The sequence below is a fragment of the Lepisma saccharinum genome, chromosome 14 (genome assembly GCF_977018435.1).
Source record: "Lepisma saccharinum chromosome 14, izLepSacc3.1, whole genome shotgun sequence".
NCBI lineage: Eukaryota > Metazoa > Arthropoda > Insecta > Zygentoma > Lepismatidae > Lepisma > Lepisma saccharinum.
In genome coordinates this window covers 59271954-59290303 of record NC_139242.1, presented here as the reverse complement: position 1 = coordinate 59290303, position 18350 = coordinate 59271954, and the positions used below count along the sequence as shown (strand labels likewise).

General features: G+C 37.6%; 1 protein-coding gene across 3 annotated transcripts in view; it reads right to left on the bottom strand.

The window, feature by feature from the left end:
• LOC145998927 (sodium-dependent nutrient amino acid transporter 1-like) overlaps positions 1-18350 on the bottom strand; it is a 137734-nt gene that overhangs the window by 42763 nt on the left and 76621 nt on the right. The window contains exon 1 of one of the 3 annotated variants that reach the window (XM_083135720.1): positions 16229-16273. The exons of 1 other annotated variant lie outside the window; for it this stretch is intronic. In XM_083135720.1, the coding sequence (XP_082991846.1) occupies positions 16229-16240 (12 nt within the window). In that variant the 5' untranslated portion in view covers positions 16241-16273. Of the gene's footprint in view, positions 1-657; positions 763-16228; positions 16274-18350 lie in introns of those variants that run through there. One more of the 3 variants, XM_083135719.1, reaches the window with a different exon arrangement.

The window sequence follows — 18350 nt, the reverse complement described above, 5'->3', positions numbered from 1 at the left end:
GACTTAAAACGCCAACTCAATCAATCAATCAAATCTAATACGTATATGGCCGACTCTACCATATCGCTTCAGATTTTAAAATTCACCTAGCAACAGTGCAAACATTTACAATGTCTGTATATTCTGATATAATGATACACATGATACTGAAAACACACAAACATTAAAAAACGCATACTGTACTAGTTATTTAAAAGAAAATGTAATGGAAATTTCCATAAACGAACTCTCAATATTTAAAAAAAAACATGAACAGAGTTTTAAAATTCAGGCGCCCTATGTTCCTTTACCTTTGTCTGTCTGTGTGTATAAATGAGTGTGGATGTATATACGTAGATTACATACATATGGTATATATATATATATATATATAAAATTATATTTGAGGTTTTCTTGAGGTCTTCATTTTGTTACGAACTTTGATATTTATCCGTCATGAATAATTATTCCAAGAGTCTAGGATCCCGCACCTGAAAATTCAGTGTACGTACAGAAAGCACCCCGAAGTAGGTGAAAACGAAATCTAGTTGAATGCCCAGAAAAGGGTCGCCACGAATTGTTCTAGAACGCCCTGTTAATTAATCTTTTCCATCACAAACTAAAGTAAAATAAATAAATCCTGTACAGGCTATCTGAAACGTAAGAATATCTACGTACCCTTTTCTCCGCTGCACAAGAGCCAAACCACGATGTTTTCATTTAAACACTCGTTGTGTGTAAATCAGGTTCTGAACATTCGAAAATGCTTAAGCAGTAAGCGGGGCTTAAACGCGTGCGTGGTAAAGGTGTGTTGAAGACTACAAACATCACGCACTTTCGTGTAAATTTGGAAAACAGTTGATCCTTGGAATTCGTTATCAGACTTTAAACATTCATGATGACGTAATGCCTGCCGGTAAGGGTTTACTGCACGTGTGACAGTAGAAGGGGTACAGGAGGAACATGTCTCAAAAACAATGCAGATAAATGCATATTTTTTAAAATGATATTAGTGACTTGCACATTCAAATATATCGCAACACATTGAAAGAAAAGCGCCACTCATTACATGTTTTCACGTGAATGAAAATTTACTTCTGCCAGATTTTTGCCTTCTCTGGATCAAATGATCTGTAAGGATGGGCGAGTTGATTATTATTAATGTTGTAAGAAAAACGTTGTACCAAAACCGTCATTCCATGTGCCCTAGAGTATTGTTTTAGAACACCTAGGACATGGGTCTAAGACTATTATGATCTAGGCCTATCAACAACGGAGAACGCCACATCCAGTGTCACTCCACATTTTACCAATTTCGTGACGCAGGATGGAAGATGGCGGAATTGCACAAAGGAAGGTCACCACCCTTTGCTGTTGCATTGCTTCTTTTACCGCTTGGATTCGTTCAAGGTGTCAAGTCTATGCTTTGGAAATTCAGGTTCGTTCTTAAGTTATTTTTAAATTTACGCGAAATATTTAAAAGGCGCTTTTCAGGTACAAACAGAACTTTTAGGCATTTATAGGAATTCATGGTCCATTTAGGCGTTTTAGGTCCTGTAGAATTTCAGTGGAGGGGTGCTTTGTACATGAGACTCAAAGATCTATAAATAGTATATGTTTAGAATGTAGCAAAAAAAAAAATAGGAATAAAACAAGAATCCTTTCCCTAGTGATGACACACTGGCCAGGCTACAACCTGGATCTGCCCAAGGAATGTACCAGACGACAGAATTAAGTTCGGTTTAGCAACAGCGCATCAGTCGTATGGCAAAATACTCAACAGTCTTCATAGTTGGCGTCACGTACAGAAGTATGTCCACACTATTTTCTATTCGCAAGAAACGTGTAGGGAAGAATAATTTTCAGCCGTTGCTGGTTATCCCAATAACTGTCCAAAAGTTAGCATTCAACTGCTGGAATTACGGTCTACAAACACTAAACTTGGCTCCTTGGGACGAAACAGTTGGATACACTATGAAGATGATTTCTCGTTATTCTTATCAAGATACTTCTCGGAAATGTTTTGTCCTTCAATTCTTACCGTGGAATTTTGGAGTTGAACAGTTTCTTCGCGTGCTACAGTTTCGCCTATGCCAATGTACAGCTTTTCATTAATTTTCCACGATTTCTAATCACTTCACATATATTCATGTGACCTATATTACTGTTAATAATCGCCAGTAAGAGAGGCCTCATTAAACATATTAAAAACTTTGGAAAATAGAAGCTGCTGTATATCCAGAGTCCACCATTATGTATGTGGCATCATGTACAGTTCCCACGAAACCAATCCTGCTTCTTTGTATACACTATGTAACATGCAATCATTTTTCCTCTTTTCCCTTTTTTACAACAACCACAAAACTTAGTGAAACGCACCAGTGACTGTCAAGAGAATAGAAGAAACCAGAACTTTCTGGTCGAACAGAAAAGTGACAACTTATTGTCTAAAGAATGCAAAGTCTTCCAAGTTTTATAAAAAGAAATTTGGGTAGAAGAGTTGCAGTTGATCTGCGTATAATAGATAATGACCGTGCATTGAACAGTTTGCAAAGAAAGCACGGAACGAAACCAACTGTTATAATAATTTGCTTTGTTATCTTAGTGTCGTGCAGCAGCACCATACAAAAAGTAAGATTGCGGAAGTTGTCAATGTTGGCATAACCAACATGGAGATGACTTGAATCGTATCTAAAATATATCTACAAATAAATTTCTTCATTGAATATCTTTTGGAAGATATAACAATCACTTATACTTAGATTATAGAAGTTCGTAATCTTGTATGTAAATCACATTTCAATTTCTCGTTCAATTAAACCTAATAATTAGTTTGTATAGTGGCAGAAATACCTGGTGTACAATCAGTGACGGCGCCAGACCGAAATATAAGGGGGGGGGGGGCTACAGATTTCGGAGACAAATTCTCGGGGGCTAACTAATGCCGACTGAACTGTACTTACTTCATACTTTTAGGGTATAATTTTACCGCTTGCATATTTTACAATCAGAACTCAAGATAAATCAATTAGATGTTGCATTTTGTTCCATCATATACAAAAGTACTTTTAGGCACACGAATCTTTTATGTCAAATAAAATGCAATAATTATATTGTTTCTTTCCTAAGCCATTATTGAGTGAAATAATATGTATTTTACTATTCATGTGAAGAGTACAAAATACACCATAGAAACTACACTCATTACATTATCAACTCGCTGGATATTCGTATAAATACTGCACGTAACACTATTTCTATGTAGACAGTGTGACTAACTTGTTGCTAAAATGAGAAAATGAGCCACAGCAAGAAACTACGATAAGATAGGTCTGTTTTTATGAGCAGCTACAACCTTTTTTAAATCCAAAGATTTTGCAAGCTCTTCAAAGGACAGAACAGATAGAGCACTCAACCTCTCGTCACCAATTAGATTTCGAAGGTTTGTCGCAAGCAACCGTTGATGGGGATATGAACATTTCAATAACACAAAGCTTATAAAGTTCGTAAAAGGAAATTTTGAATGTTTCAATCAATGCAAGCAGCTGCTGAAGGTCTTTATTTTGGCTTCCATTCTGCCTCATAGTGTGCCATGACTCGAAACTGTCCAAATCACAACAGCAGGAAGCGTATAAAGATTGTAGCTTTTCATGCTTCAGAAAAGTGGCACTAACTTAATAAAGTAGGCATCAAATATGCGAACACACACTTTAATATAAACTGTATTAATGATACAATTTTCTCTTCCATGATGAAATATCTTACGTTTCTTGTTCAACGACTGGAATTCAGAACTTGGGGCTAAAATGGGGAGGATGTGAGAGAAATCGTCCACTTAGGACGTGCCACTCTCAAGGAACAAAAATATTTTCATTACAAATTCACCTCCACTACGAGACAAATATATTGACAACTCTTGCACTGGGCATTTTGGTTAGAGAAGTGACTGCTGAAGATTATAATTTTATTTCAGAATATATTATGCTCTGAATATTGATCAGAGTTGGATCAATAGTTTTATGAGGTGTGCTTCAAAGATTGATTTTTCTGCACTGCACAAAATCCAATTTTGCCACTTTGACGGTACTGCAAATTATTTTTTAACATCACAAATAATAGTTAATTAGCATGTAGGCCTAGGCGTGCGAAGAATGAAATTTGCCCAAGCGTGCTGAATTTTGCATCATATGTAAAAATGTTTACTGATTGGATTTGTATTAAGATTCACTATATACACAGAAGCTAACTGGGACGAGACCTACAGCTTATAGTGGAATTCGAGCCACTGAATGATATGTGCCTCCACATCGAACCCAGGACCCCTTAATTTCAAGGCAGCAGATTTGCTGCTAGATAAGCAGGGCGGGGAGGTCCAATTTTAATATTTCCAATTCTTAATATCTAAGAATTAATTACTTTGTGTACTCTTTGATTTCTTAACGTCCTATTTCTCCCTCTTGAATATTTGCAACGATAAAGATAAACATAACGATGAAAACAATGAGAAAACATCGATAACACTCATACCATTGTCGGTACTCGAATGGGGAACTAACAAACAGAAAATAACATTGACGTCTCTAGATGTTGAACGTTGGTCCTACTTAAAAATATTTTACACATCTGTTAGATTTATTCAGAAATATAGCAATACGATTTATAGGGCCTAATAATGTACACATTTAGCTGTATATGTCAACATTTAAAGAACAATCTCACAGCCACTGAATACGTCGTCCACCTACGAGGCAGGTAACAGATTTCGTAGCAAGTTCGGTGGCACTCATGATTGGCCCATTATGTAGTATCAAATGGTAACCACTGCTATCCAGGTATATCTGCATATACGCCCTCCCCTTCATTTTAGAACACATCGTATTAAAAGTAACTTTGCGATCTAACTGAACTAGAAAACGTACTCGACATTGTACTTGCCTCAATGGAATTTTAATAATGGAAAATGTAAACTTATTTTAAGTTTTCGGTCAAAATGTGTCTACCGTACTACAAAAATCTTGGGTGCCTAAGGCCGGTTTTTGGGAGCTTCAGTCCCCCTTGCCCCCTTTAGCGCCGTCCCTGTGTACAATGATCCACACATCCAGCCAAGTTCTGTTCGTAGTAGAGAATGTTAGTGATTGTACAGTCACGGCCACTTCTGGGTTGTGATCCAATTAAAAGTCAATGGTTCTGTTACAATCCAGAAGTGTCAGTCATTGTACATTATAATGGCTTGGGTGGGCATGCTGCTCATGATAGCTCGTGTATGACGTTTCATACGATCCTGTTCCATATTGCAAAGTCCCCAAGATTGACAAAGATATCTAAATTCCAGAAAAAGGAAGTACCACTTCATAATATTTAAACGAAAAATATTCTGGTACATCTGTAAATATGGGCCTGCCGTTTAATGGATAATTTCACACCATTTGGTCCCATATCAATAGAACAAACATTGCGGTGCATTACCTTATACACCTAGACCAAATATTGGAAATTGTGAATAAATCCTTATTTCGATATACAGAAATATGGATGTACAGATACCGACAATACAAATGACACACACAGATCCTGAAATACTTCCCTGCGAAACGTTGTGTGTTACCAAATTCTACGGCGCTGGTAGAAGTTGCTATTGAAAATTTACTATTAAAATCCATTTATTGCCGTGCAGGGAAACGAGTATGTCAGGATCTAGGTGTCCAATTTTGCCGGTGACTGAACAAATAATGTACAAAATTATGTTTATGAACATTCTGTCTAGGGCAACTAATGCAAGAACGCCAACACAAAGTTGTCCTCAGTTTAGTGGTTACACTGTACAATCATAGCTCGCTTAGTGGGTATGGTCAATGCAACGAGCGGCTAGGAACTGCCTTAGCAACTTGAAATACATGCTAACAGCACCAAATCTGCCCTACCTAACCTATCCAGTTAGGCATATAATAGCAGAAATAAGCATGTAAATAGTTTAGGCAAGTAAAGTTTTATTTAATTAAGTACATGCACACGTTGATAGGTTAGGCAGATCAGGTTTGGTGCTGTTAGCATGCATTTCCAAGTTGCTAAGGCTGTCCTTAGCCGCTCGTGTCAATGCACCTTAAGTTTCATTCTTGCACCACCAGGTGCCACATTCATAGCCTGAATGTGATGTCATATGTACGGAGAGCGTTGACACCTGGCCACTTCATAGAATCGGACAATGAATCGTTTGAAAGGGCATTTTCTTATCAGTGTGTGATGCACTGTTCGTGTTTGGCTTTCGAGAACATGGGTTCTTGCTATAATGTCCAGTAACCTGGACGGTTTATCTGCGAGTTGTTGAAATATTATGTTGAGCAATGCACGAAGCGACACGACTATGCCCAGCATGAACACCAAGTACCTGCTTGCACAAGCAAGTGACTCAAAAGACGCAGTAGGACTTCGTGTAACAGGAAGAGGTCGTATGTTCTGAACTCTGCTGGTTCAAGAAATACAATGCCTTTGTTATCGCTCAAGGGCAAAGTTAGTCAAGACGGTCAACCTGTTTTATGGACAAAAGTGTACAAAATTAGTGTTGCCCACGGGACGAGACGGACAGGCTTTTAAAAATTCGAGACGAGACGAGATTGATCATGTGTCCCGAGACAAACAAATATTTTCGAGACGAGACAACATTTCACAGCATTTCCACGAGACGAGACAGGCCAAAGTCTCGTCTCGTGGGCAACACTATGCAAAATATATATTGTTGGGACAAGTTTTGTAGAGGCAGGTAAGCGTTTTACTTTTGGTATTTGAATGAAGACCTCAGGAACAGGGGCGGCGCCAGGGGGGCGTGAGGGGGTGCTTCCGCACCCCTTAATTTTCATCCGCACCCCCTACATTCAACCGAAAACACTAACCCCTATTGTGTCATATTATGTCATGTCATATTGAGCGCCGAATGTTAGGTACTGAAGTAATACCGTTATTATAGCTATAGCAACAGGCAAGCATTGAGGGGGATGCCGATTCCTGTACTGGCGGCAGCCTCTGTAAAGATCAGCGGCAGTTCTTATAAATTTAGTCAGCATTGTTGTTTTGAATATTTCTATTTTTGTTTCTTCAAGTGGTCTGTTTGGTTTTCGATAATTGCCTATAGCTGAATGTGAGATGTTTTTTTCTTCTTTCCTTTTTGCATTGCCGATAAACTGGTGAATTTCCGCCTGCTTGTTCTTCTTCGCACTGAAGCAGAAATTTCAGCTGCTTTCAAAGGTATAGTCGACGCGCTAGCTACGTTAACGAGCGGCTGGCTTTGTAGTCGACGGAGCGCGCCCACCAGCTCCAACAACACATTCACCGCACTGTTGAGACTCGACGTGGACTAGACGAGCAAAATGACAGCTGCGTCCATTGGCTCAAGAACTCCACGTGGAGTAGACGAGCAGAATGACATTGCGCCCATTGGCTGAAGGTCGAGTGTGATTGGACGAAAACCACTCGTCCGCTGTTTATCCCCACCCACGTTCGTGGCGGCATCTCGCTTCAGATCTTACACGTTAGCCAAGTAAACGCGTCAACTATATCTCCAGGACGTGCTCGGGAAATTGTATTTAATGCGAGACGTAACGTGAAGGGTAGTTTTCTTATTAATACGTTCTATGTATTTGTTCCACGTAACATCTCTAGTGAACGTACAATTTCAGGCTTTTTCAAAAAACTGTTAGGAAGAGGTCTAATGTCCACAAATAAATTTTATAGTTCGTTGTTGGGGATAGTGCGGCAGAAGGGATTTTAACGAAGACGAAGTTGCTGTTCACTTTGCGTTTTGTTCTGAAGTGGGAGACGAAAGATACATATGTACGAGTTTGTACCTCCATTGGTTACATTTAAAAAGGTTCAAAAATTGTTTTTAAAGGCAAGGATAATTTCATTTTCGATTACACTACATAGTTCAATAAGACTGCAACGTGTATCTGAATGTTTGCACTGTATGACCATTTTCTTGGATTATAAGACTTAATACATATCATCATGGACGTCCGGGGGAGGACATGCGGAGGGGGGGGGGGTACAGCTTCCCTGGAAAATTGGAAAATAAGATGTCAATCTAAAGTTATATACTTCACACACATAATTTCATTTCAGTCAGTAATTTATGTTAATCAGTGGCGGCGATTAGGGATGCAGTTGCCCCCCGCTTTTGCTCATTTTGCTATTTTTGCCCCCGCTCTATGCTAAACTTTATCTACCAAGGGAAAATAAACTGCCCCTTCCCCCCAACAGTTTTTACACCTTGCTCACCAGTTTTGAAAGAACCACGCGTGTTTCAGGTTTCCTTTATTTTCAGCATCGCACCCCCTAAATTTCTTTTTCGCACCCCCTCAGCACCCCTGGATGATTAATCCTGGCGCCGCCGCTGCTCAGGAAAGAACTATTCCTCTTTCCAAGGTTACAGAGTACTGTTTGTTAGAAGAAAACTTATTATTTGACATCAATCAAAGTAAAATTTTATATATCAGACAGATTGGATAGTAAAGGTAATTTTCCGTTGTTCTCTCATTGAGATTGAATGTGATTACATTAAGTATATTGAAACAAAAACTAGAAAGAGATCGAAAAGCGCTTGAATCGTCGTTATTTCTTAACCGAGAAAGGTAAATAAATAAATAAATAAACAAAAGAAAAGCGACGTAAATAAACACAAAGAAACTTTTAGAAACAGTTTGAGCCGGGTATCCTTAGTATGTGACGTAATGGTATTGCGCGCTTGTATTCTAGAATCTAGATCAAAGATCTTGTAGCCGCTTCTGTTGCAGAGCATTGAGTTGCCGATTCACGGTCTCTCCGCTGTAAGGTTTCGGGTTCGAGTCCTGACCTATAGTTCTCATTGTTGCATTAACCAAAGTGGCGGGGATGTGATTAAAAAAAAATAAGAACTAAAAATATTCACAGAAGTTTTAAATATGCAGCTCTCTGAAACATATCTTCTTATATTTCGTCCTCAAGAACTTTTACAGTCCAATGCAAAGGTAATAGCAGGAAAATTGCCAATCAACATATTCATTCATTTTGTTTATGTGACGTTCAAAGAATTTAAACGAAATGCCAACGAAGTAGTTGGCAACCTCTACACCAATATCCTTTGTTTAAAAGCACATAGAATGTAAGATAGAGATATTTAAAATTAAAGAGAGATCGAGGAATTTGCATGGTAATATTTATAGGCATCCCATGGTATAGTCGGTGCCAAATTTAATAGTAGGTAACTTGTTCACCACTATTTTCCTTCTCCTTTACAGTGTTTTTTTTGTTATTAAAGGAATCTTATTGTACAGTGGGATGCACATTTATTGCTCGGTAAATTGGCCATGACTATTTTCATTAATTTTTATCTTGTATCCTGTGTGTTTTAAGTAATATGTGTATACATATGCTGGTGAAGAAGTTGTCAGCAGCTTGTTTGGAGTTTTGCTTCAATTCTGGAAGTTATCATTGGGTAAAAGTAAAGTGCATTAACATGTTGTTGGAAAATTTTCTTGGTAATACTTATGCATCCCAATGTACGAAGACTGGGTCAGAGATTTTCTTCCTTTTCGTTGGGAATTCCCCCCCCCCCCTTCAATTTTGAACCTCTCACTGCACAAATCCAAGCAAATGAACTTGAATTTGCTTACTATAATCTTTGAAAGTCTATGTATGAAATATATGTTTGTACAGTGGGATGCATAAGTATTACCAAGCAAATTGTCCATCACCATGCTCGTGAACTTTTTTTTTTTGGCCCAATGAGAACTTCAAGAACTGAAACAAAATGGCATACAAGCTGCTGATAACCTCTGCACCAGCATGCCTAATATATATTTAAAAAAAAGCACATATGGTGCAAGAGAAGACTTGATGAAAATAACCATGGACAATTTGCCGACCAATACTTTTGCATCCCACTGTGTACACAATAATATAGGAACGATGCGGGGACACTGAATTTATTTCCTTCCGATATGAAGTTGTCTGCATTTCATGAATGTTTTCAGATGTTTTAGCCAGGCAGGAGAAATAATGGCCCTCTTAATTGTACGTTATTAATTAAGAAATGCACGGTTAAGGCGCCGCCGTCATGCCCCAGGGCAGATAAAGCTGTTACGCGTATACTTTAAGGCGAGAAAGTTTAGATCACTGAGCAAGATACGCCGAACGAAGGTAGAATTTATACTGGTACGCCAGTCTAAGTTTTGTGTCTTCGGGAATTTTCGTGCGAATTGGTTCGGGCGCCCTCACAAAACGGGTTACTGCGGGAGTGTCTTTACCAGGATAATTCAACGAAAGTTATCCCAATGTGTGGGAAACTAAATGCATAAAACTGCTAACATTACATTATTGTCATTCAGAAAAATCATCACGTGACGTCATATATCTTTTTCGTTCAATATCCCAGATGGATTAGATCTGGCGATTCTGTAGTCTAGAATCACGTTTAGATATTCTCGATATTCTCCCTATGCTCAGAGTTCTATGCCCCGAGTTGAAAGATTGATCCTACACATGAAGATGTGACAGACATTACCCATTTCCTATAGTTCAATTATATACTACAATATTAATATCTAATTCGGCAGTTTGACACGTTCTTTAGTTAAAAGATCATGATTTAACTAAAAGAGCAAATAATAAGTTCACATGAAAGACTCGAAAGCATTCGCGTCATGCCTCTCAGGGCATGGGGTAATCTCTCTCTGTTAGTTCGTCAAATAAAAATCAAAGTTAAGTTTGCACTAAGAAAAAGGAAGTCTATTTTACTTCTTTGGAAACTAAATGCTTATATGCCTAACATATAATCCATGTTACTCAAATAAATCAAACTTCTTATAATTCAACTTGATCACTCTATTCAAAAACCGAGCCCGAACTTCAAAGTCAAGACAAAATACACTCGTAATTGCCATGGTAACAGCCCTTACAAGATAAGTATATACAGGTTAGTCACTATCCTGACATTATCAGTGATAGGTAAATTACAGAAATTAAGATTAAAGAACGATAAACATTTGTACAAGAGAAAATATAATTAATAACAATAATATTAGTGCAATGGAAAAGGACGTGTCACATTTTGCACCCTTCAAAGCATAAGCATAAATCTGCTTGTCTAAATTTTTACTTCAGAGTTTAAAAAAGTGTGTAAAGAGCCCCTTCAGAAAGGTTAAAGGTTCAAGGTTCGAAGGGGACATACACAACACATTAATAAAATAAGGTGATACTAAAATCTTCAACACAGTGTAAAGGGCATGTACTTCTCAAAAAAACTGCATTACTTAAAATACTACCATTATCTCCCAGCATGGATTATAAACAGTTGGAAGATGAAAAGTTTGTCTCAGGACATTATAAAAAAAAAGTACTTATAAACACGTGAAAAAGGTGAAGTGACGCTCTGTAGACATAATTTAATCGAAATTATTATTCAATATTGATCTTAATTGGATTTTAATACATATAGAGTAACACAATTCAGTTTTTTAGTTTGTCGCCCACACAGTTCAGTTCAGTAAAGAGAAACATTGTAAAATTTTCAAAATTTCGTAGTTTAATTGTATTGAATCGGTACAAAATGATTTCTTACTCTTGTTCACATTATGCACATGTTTAAACATAAACTTTAATTATTGTAGATTAGGCACACACAGGAGATGTACTACGTAAAAATTTTCAGCGAAAAATGCAGACTCGACCATGACGCGGGCCCGGGTCTCTGGCATACCGTTGACATTTCTCTAACCACTGAGCTACCGAGCCGGCCTGGCCTTGCCTGATTTCTCGCTATCGCTTATAAACTTAAATGTTGAACAAGAGATGGAACCTCGGTCACAATATTTGGAATTCTAATAAAGTAGAAATGTTTGAGCTATTACTTGATAGGCTTATCATTCCACAACATTTTACCACTTTAGCTCTACTAGTATCAGAAATATTCAACTATTTTACACAAACGGCCGGCACGGTCAGCGAATCAAGTTTTCCTACAGAAAGTTCACAGACACACTTTTGAACATAGAACGTCCCGCCGAGTATCACAACCCATGTAGAAAGAAACAACTTACCTCCACATTTGTGTCAGCATCAAGATCACACAGAAGGCAAAACCAATTAAAGTGCGCCATGATTCCACCTAGTTACGTCACGCGGAGGTCCAATTGCAAGCAATTTAATCAGCTCAACAATCTCGCTTGTGTACATAACGTGGCAAATCTCCAACCGCAAGAAGAACACAACCCAAAATGAGCAAGGGCAACGCGGTACTAGGCGGAAGTAGCATTATAACGTTTAAGTGCTTTGTTTCTCGATTATGCACAGATGCATGGAAATATGATGGATCATATGCACATATGCTTTACCGCCCCGGTAATTCACGTTGTGTTCTACTCTCATTAACAAGGTGTGGCTTCATACAATGCTTCTGCTTGTAGAGATATTTGGTGAAGCTTTGTTAACATAACAGACCGAAGAGAATCTTAATTTTTTATCGTGATTCCATTCGCGAGTTATTTTAATTCGTCTTGAAGTCCCAAAATCTAGGATTTTTCTTTTGTAAAATTATACTCATGTACTGTCACGGACACTTTTGTCTTGTAATGATCTTATTGAAAGTCAATGAGGTTGTTACATCCCAGAACTGTCCGTGACTGTACAGCCAACGGCAAAGATAATAGTAGGTACATTGTCTATTTCTATTTTCGTTTGTTTTTTTTCTACATCCTGTGTTAAGAAATGGAATTCTGTTGAGGCGAACCATATGATGACATTTTTATTTCAATTCATGATCATTAAGTTGTGAAAACAGACAAATGAAAATGGGGATTGAAAATTCGCCTACTATTACCTTTGCCGTTGGGTGTACATTTGTTTGCGGATATACTATATGTGCCCAATCGTGCAATGTACAGTCGTGGAAAGAAATAGTTCCCCTCATAAGGCTACTGGTATTAAGGCTCTATGGGGGAAGTGTTTTTTCCATGACTACGTACGAAGGTTTCAAATTTAAGATTCATTATTTTGTTTTCACAACAGAAAGGATACTTACTGGATACGTTCATCCCAGTGATTTATCCACATATCCCCAACAAACCTCAAATTTTATCAATTACCTCCTAAACTTTTATACAAAGGCTCAAGTTATGGTCACTTTGGTTCTAAAATTATCCTCCTCCTTTCCAAAGTACGAATTCACACAGCTAGATGGAAAATTCTGGTAAATTCCATCCAGTATATTTAGTTCCTACTTAGGCTCTACTAAGTGGCTTTTCTACATCAGATTAATCGCGACGATGAGGATGCGAAATGAGAAACTCACCTATGGAGCATTTTTCTTATATTAATTGCTTTCTGGCTTTTTAGGCTAATTGCGACGAAGAGGAATAGTGATTACTTAAAACCCAAAATCTTCGCTGGTGAGAGATCGTGTAAACCAACACTAACCGGAACGGAGACCCTGGAGATCTGAACTTGCTAACGATTCCGCCACATAGGTATGCTATGCAGATTTCAAATTCATCAGAGCACATCATGACATCACACACGATAAGAATTAAAATTATTAAATTATTTAAAATGTGCAATGTCGTATTTTGCAAGATTTTTACTTACGAACTAACGCTTAACCCAGATAAATCCAAGAGAGTTGGAAATAACTGACACTAATGATTGATTTATGAAATTACATTGTATACAAAATAAAATGTTAACATTGAAATCCTTTTAGAAACATCGAAGGAAGTAGGTTGGAAGGCTAATTGTGACAACTGAAATGTATGTTGACATGGAGGTACTAAGTAACCAGTAACTCAGCTGCGAAGGTGGACATGAAGGTGTAAATAAGTTGAGTGTTCTTCAACATGCTAACGAATAATGTATATAAAAATAGAATTTTTGCCAAGACCTAAACAGAATCTACCCCGGTGACATCCCATATGTAAATTCTAAGAGAAAAGCGAAGTACTGTATTCAGGGAATGTGAAGGCATGGACATCCGCAGATTTTTTTCCAGTTAAGGGCAAGCAAAATATATTTTCCAAGGGGAGAAAAACGAGGCATATTTCCCCAGTATAGTGTAGCCCACAAAAACGCTCCTTCAGTCTGAAGTTATCAAGTTCCTGCAACGCTCTTATATAAATTAACATAGTTACTGTGGCTGAAATGAAATATGTGTAAAGTGTATAATTTTAGGTTGACGTCAATGTCTGAAGGTAAGATGTACGAATTTCTCGATCACGACACACTGCGAATATTATGTGAACACAGTCTTTATCGACAGACAACTCAACGGTAAACACCCATAAGAAACTCTTGCTTCCCGATAGTAATACGTGACTTAGGATGATAAAAAAAATCAACAAAAACACATTTAGATTCGATGTGAGTGTCCGGAAAGGGGGCGGCAGGAGGAGCACGGGATCTTCAAAATCCACTATCAAGTACATGGCGATTTGAATAGGCAAGTTTCCAGTTGTAGCTTCAAAAGCTTCTATATACTGCTTATGAATTGATAAGCGAATTGTAGAGGTACTTCTACAAGAGTTTCGGAAGTAGCATAATTGTTATGTTAGGTCAAGAAAAGTTGTTACCTGATCATGGACTAATTTGTAAACCACAAAATGTTTTATAAACTTATTTCACTCTTCCTGGATTTTATTATCTCTTCTTACATTAAATAATACCAAATCTCCATAAGAGACATGTGCTTACAGAAAGGAAATAAGTTATAGTTTAACAACAACAACAAAAATAATCTTTTTGAATTATTGTTATTCAAGTGAACGCTGATGATTCAAATAACTAAGTTTAATCACCTAGATATGCAGTCACTTGTGGCCCACCTCAAGGATAAACACTGTCAAAACTTTTGGAACAAGGCTTTCGATATTACACTTCGTATGTACTTTTAAAAACGATGTTTGTTAGCAGTGGCGTCTCGTCCCTTGGGGCTTCCGGGGCTTAGCCCCTAAAGAAAAACGGACGTATTCACGTAATTATCAATCACCATAACGCATAACTATCACACAGTCTTTTAAAAGGAGATTTTTACCCACGTAAATTCATCGTCTGTTGCAATAGATACGACAGCGCTCCTAGCGGCATTGATGTCAATTATCGCTTTCCGGGGCACGTCGCAAAGGAAGGCGTGGCCTACACCCACCTACGCTACAGTGAAGGTCACATGCTAGCAGAGAGAGAAGGGAAGAGCGCAATGGATTTACTGTAAGTGCTGATTCGGGGCTAGCTCCGTTGCGTCGCGTTCGATCTCGCGTGTTGTTCTGTAGTGTTTTGGTGGCTTTCATTCGCTATGTTTGAGTGAGTTTGGCAGGGTTGATGTTCGAACACAAATTGATGATGGACATAGGCTGTCAATTACAAGACACAATGAATTTCTCCGGAAAAATAGGCATATATTAAATAGAATTATCGATTGCTTAAAATTCTGTGGTCGACATGAACTTGCTCTACGAGGACATAATGAAAGAGAACAATCTTTAAACAGATTCATCTTCCCAGATTTATTATTCCTTCATAGAAGAGGTAACTTCGTGTTCTTTATTGTAGTGAAGAGTTGAAAAACATAAACTCTATCAGTAGATTGCATTCATTCTTTATTTAAAATTATTTAGAGGGTACCTTTTCAAAAACAGTAAAAATGACAAACATAGTTTTAATAACTCCAGTGGCAACAGCTGAATCTGAACGATGTTTCAGCACATTGAAGCGTATTAAAACCTGCTTAAGAAATGCAATGGGACAAGACAGACCAAATGGCTTGGCACTTGCTTACAATAGAGATAGAATACATTTCAAACATAGAGGGCTTCAACGAAAAAGTAATAACAAAATTTGCTGAGCAGAAGAACAGGAGTCAACGTTCGTAGAAAGGTATGTTTCACAACAATACCTGTTTCTTTTGTAACCAAGTAAATTGTCATTATATTTTATATTCTTTCAAAAAAGTAAGTCCAGTTTTGTAGTTTAGAAGAAGATAAATACCAGTTTTTTTTGTAATTCATGTAATTTGTCATTACATTTTAAATTCTTTCAAAAAAGTAAGTCCAGTTTTGTAGTCTAGAAGAAACATATTTTTTGTAATTGATGTGAATTGTCATTATATTTTAAATTCTTTTTTAAAAAAATAAGCCCCGGCCAAATTTGAGGACACGAGACGCCACTGATTGTTAGTTACTAATCGGTCATATTTTAAAGCATTTTACTCATTATAGAGAGAACAGAAAGCCCACATTACCTTGAAATGCATTAACGACACACTAGAAGCCGATAATGTTCCCACATACCTGTAAAAAGAAAGAAGATAAAAGTTAATTAAATCTACTTCTTCGCTATTACTGACTCTATAATTAGATTACAAAAACACTGGATTGTACACAACAGAAAGCAAGGCATTGAGTTATAAATTATGTATAGTGGACGGATACTTAAGATAATTCATACTATCTCATTAATAGACATTTCTCATGTTATTCATAGAGTATAGTCTACTAAAACTATTGTGTTATATTGTAAAATATTATTTTCCCTGCTTGTTCGATGGTTGTGTTATTAAATATTATAATTTATAAAAAATACTGGCTAGGAGAATGTAAACATCTAAAATAGCTTTGTTTATGGTAGGCATGACTTTTTTACATTGTAGATGATGGTAAACAAGAGTTCTTTCGGACTACACTTGTTTACTTCATATGGATGCACATATGCACATTCATTATGAACGTAGGTTGCATTCGATTAATTCAAATTCAGGGCACGACGGGCCGGTACAAACAAAAACATCATCTCTTCACAGAAAACATTTGTGGTAACCTCGGACACCATATGCGTTATAGTTAGTATTTGTTAGTATCGGCTAACATGTTGTGTAAGGCAATCGTATCTTTTCCCCCATGCAAATACACAGACACACAGGAAAGGCTGGGCGATCGTCCGGGGCCTCGCACCTGAAGGGGGCTCGCGTCCCATGGGGCTTATTTTTTTAAAAAAATGTAATAAATAGAGGTGAGAAAAATGGATGAAAAGGGCTAATCAATCTAAACATTCTGTTTTTATCAGGCTTTAAATTCTAGTTAAACGTCACAATTTGAATTAATTAGTAAGTTAATGCTCACTTTCAATCTTTACTTTCTTTTAGTTCGAAACTTATTTTCGTACATGCCAGCTCGGCACAGTAGCTATGACACTATATTAAAAAAAAACTAATGGCCCGACACGTATAAGAAATCTATTCTACTGCAGGATAGTACGTAAATGTTTGAATTTTATTACGTATATTCAGTTGCTTTTCTGCAGTTTTTGGTTAATAGCGACCATGCGGATGAGTGATGATGTGATTAAATTAACGCAAGGACACTTGCAAGAACACCCATGCCCCGATCGAGATTAGAACCCGGGAACTTCTGTGGCAAGATCGATAGTCGGCCACCGAACCGGCGTGTTTATGTTATTAATGCTGCATTGATTTGGCTTATTATACTTCGCTTTTCTACCACTTTTGGCTACTCGCGAAGATGAAGATGATGGGACAGTCACAAAGAACACCCATTCCCAGGCCGGCATTCGAACCCGGGACCCTTATTAATTCTATATATGTTCAAAGGTGTTTCTCTGTAAAATAGATAAATCCTGTGGCTAACAGGTCTTAAGAGTGCCTAAGCCTGCCAACCAGATTTCAGTTATATGGCACCTAGTGAACTCATAGAATCTATATAGCTTCATAGATTAGATTGCAGAATGAATGCTGGTTATTCTCTATCTGCTACTTTATCTACTAGTTATATCCTGTATGTTATATTTTGTATTAACAAAATATAACGCACAGGATTTTGCTTGAAGTAAATTGGATTCTTGTTGTAGCATGATTGTGTCTCGTTTCCATATTAAACACACTATAGTTGCTGACTAAGGCAGTTTTTTTTAAAAAAAAATAAATAAATTAAAAGCACTTTACACGTTTCGTTTCCATTCGGATGACAAGAAAAACTGTAGGATCTCTCCCGATGAGGTTTTCCCCTACCGTTTGGTAGGAGACGTCGTGGAAGTTCCACCTTGGACAATGGGCCTGCCTCTGCGTTGGTGGCCCTATATACTAGATGTGATAGTATATGACGTTTTCCGAGCTTTTCGAGTTTCAGCTCTGGAATATTTCTGGGTCGGGAAGGTCCTACGTTTGATCAGCATCCACTGTTATGCTGGGGTGAACTTGACCAGCTTGCCACAGTACAATTACAATAATATCTGAAATTTTCCCCATGTCACTTCAGGCAATGTAGGTTTGTGACGAAGTAAGTCTTGATAGTCAGTGTGTAGGTATGCAGATAGTAGGTATGTAACGTAAGACCACTAAGGGTTCTTCC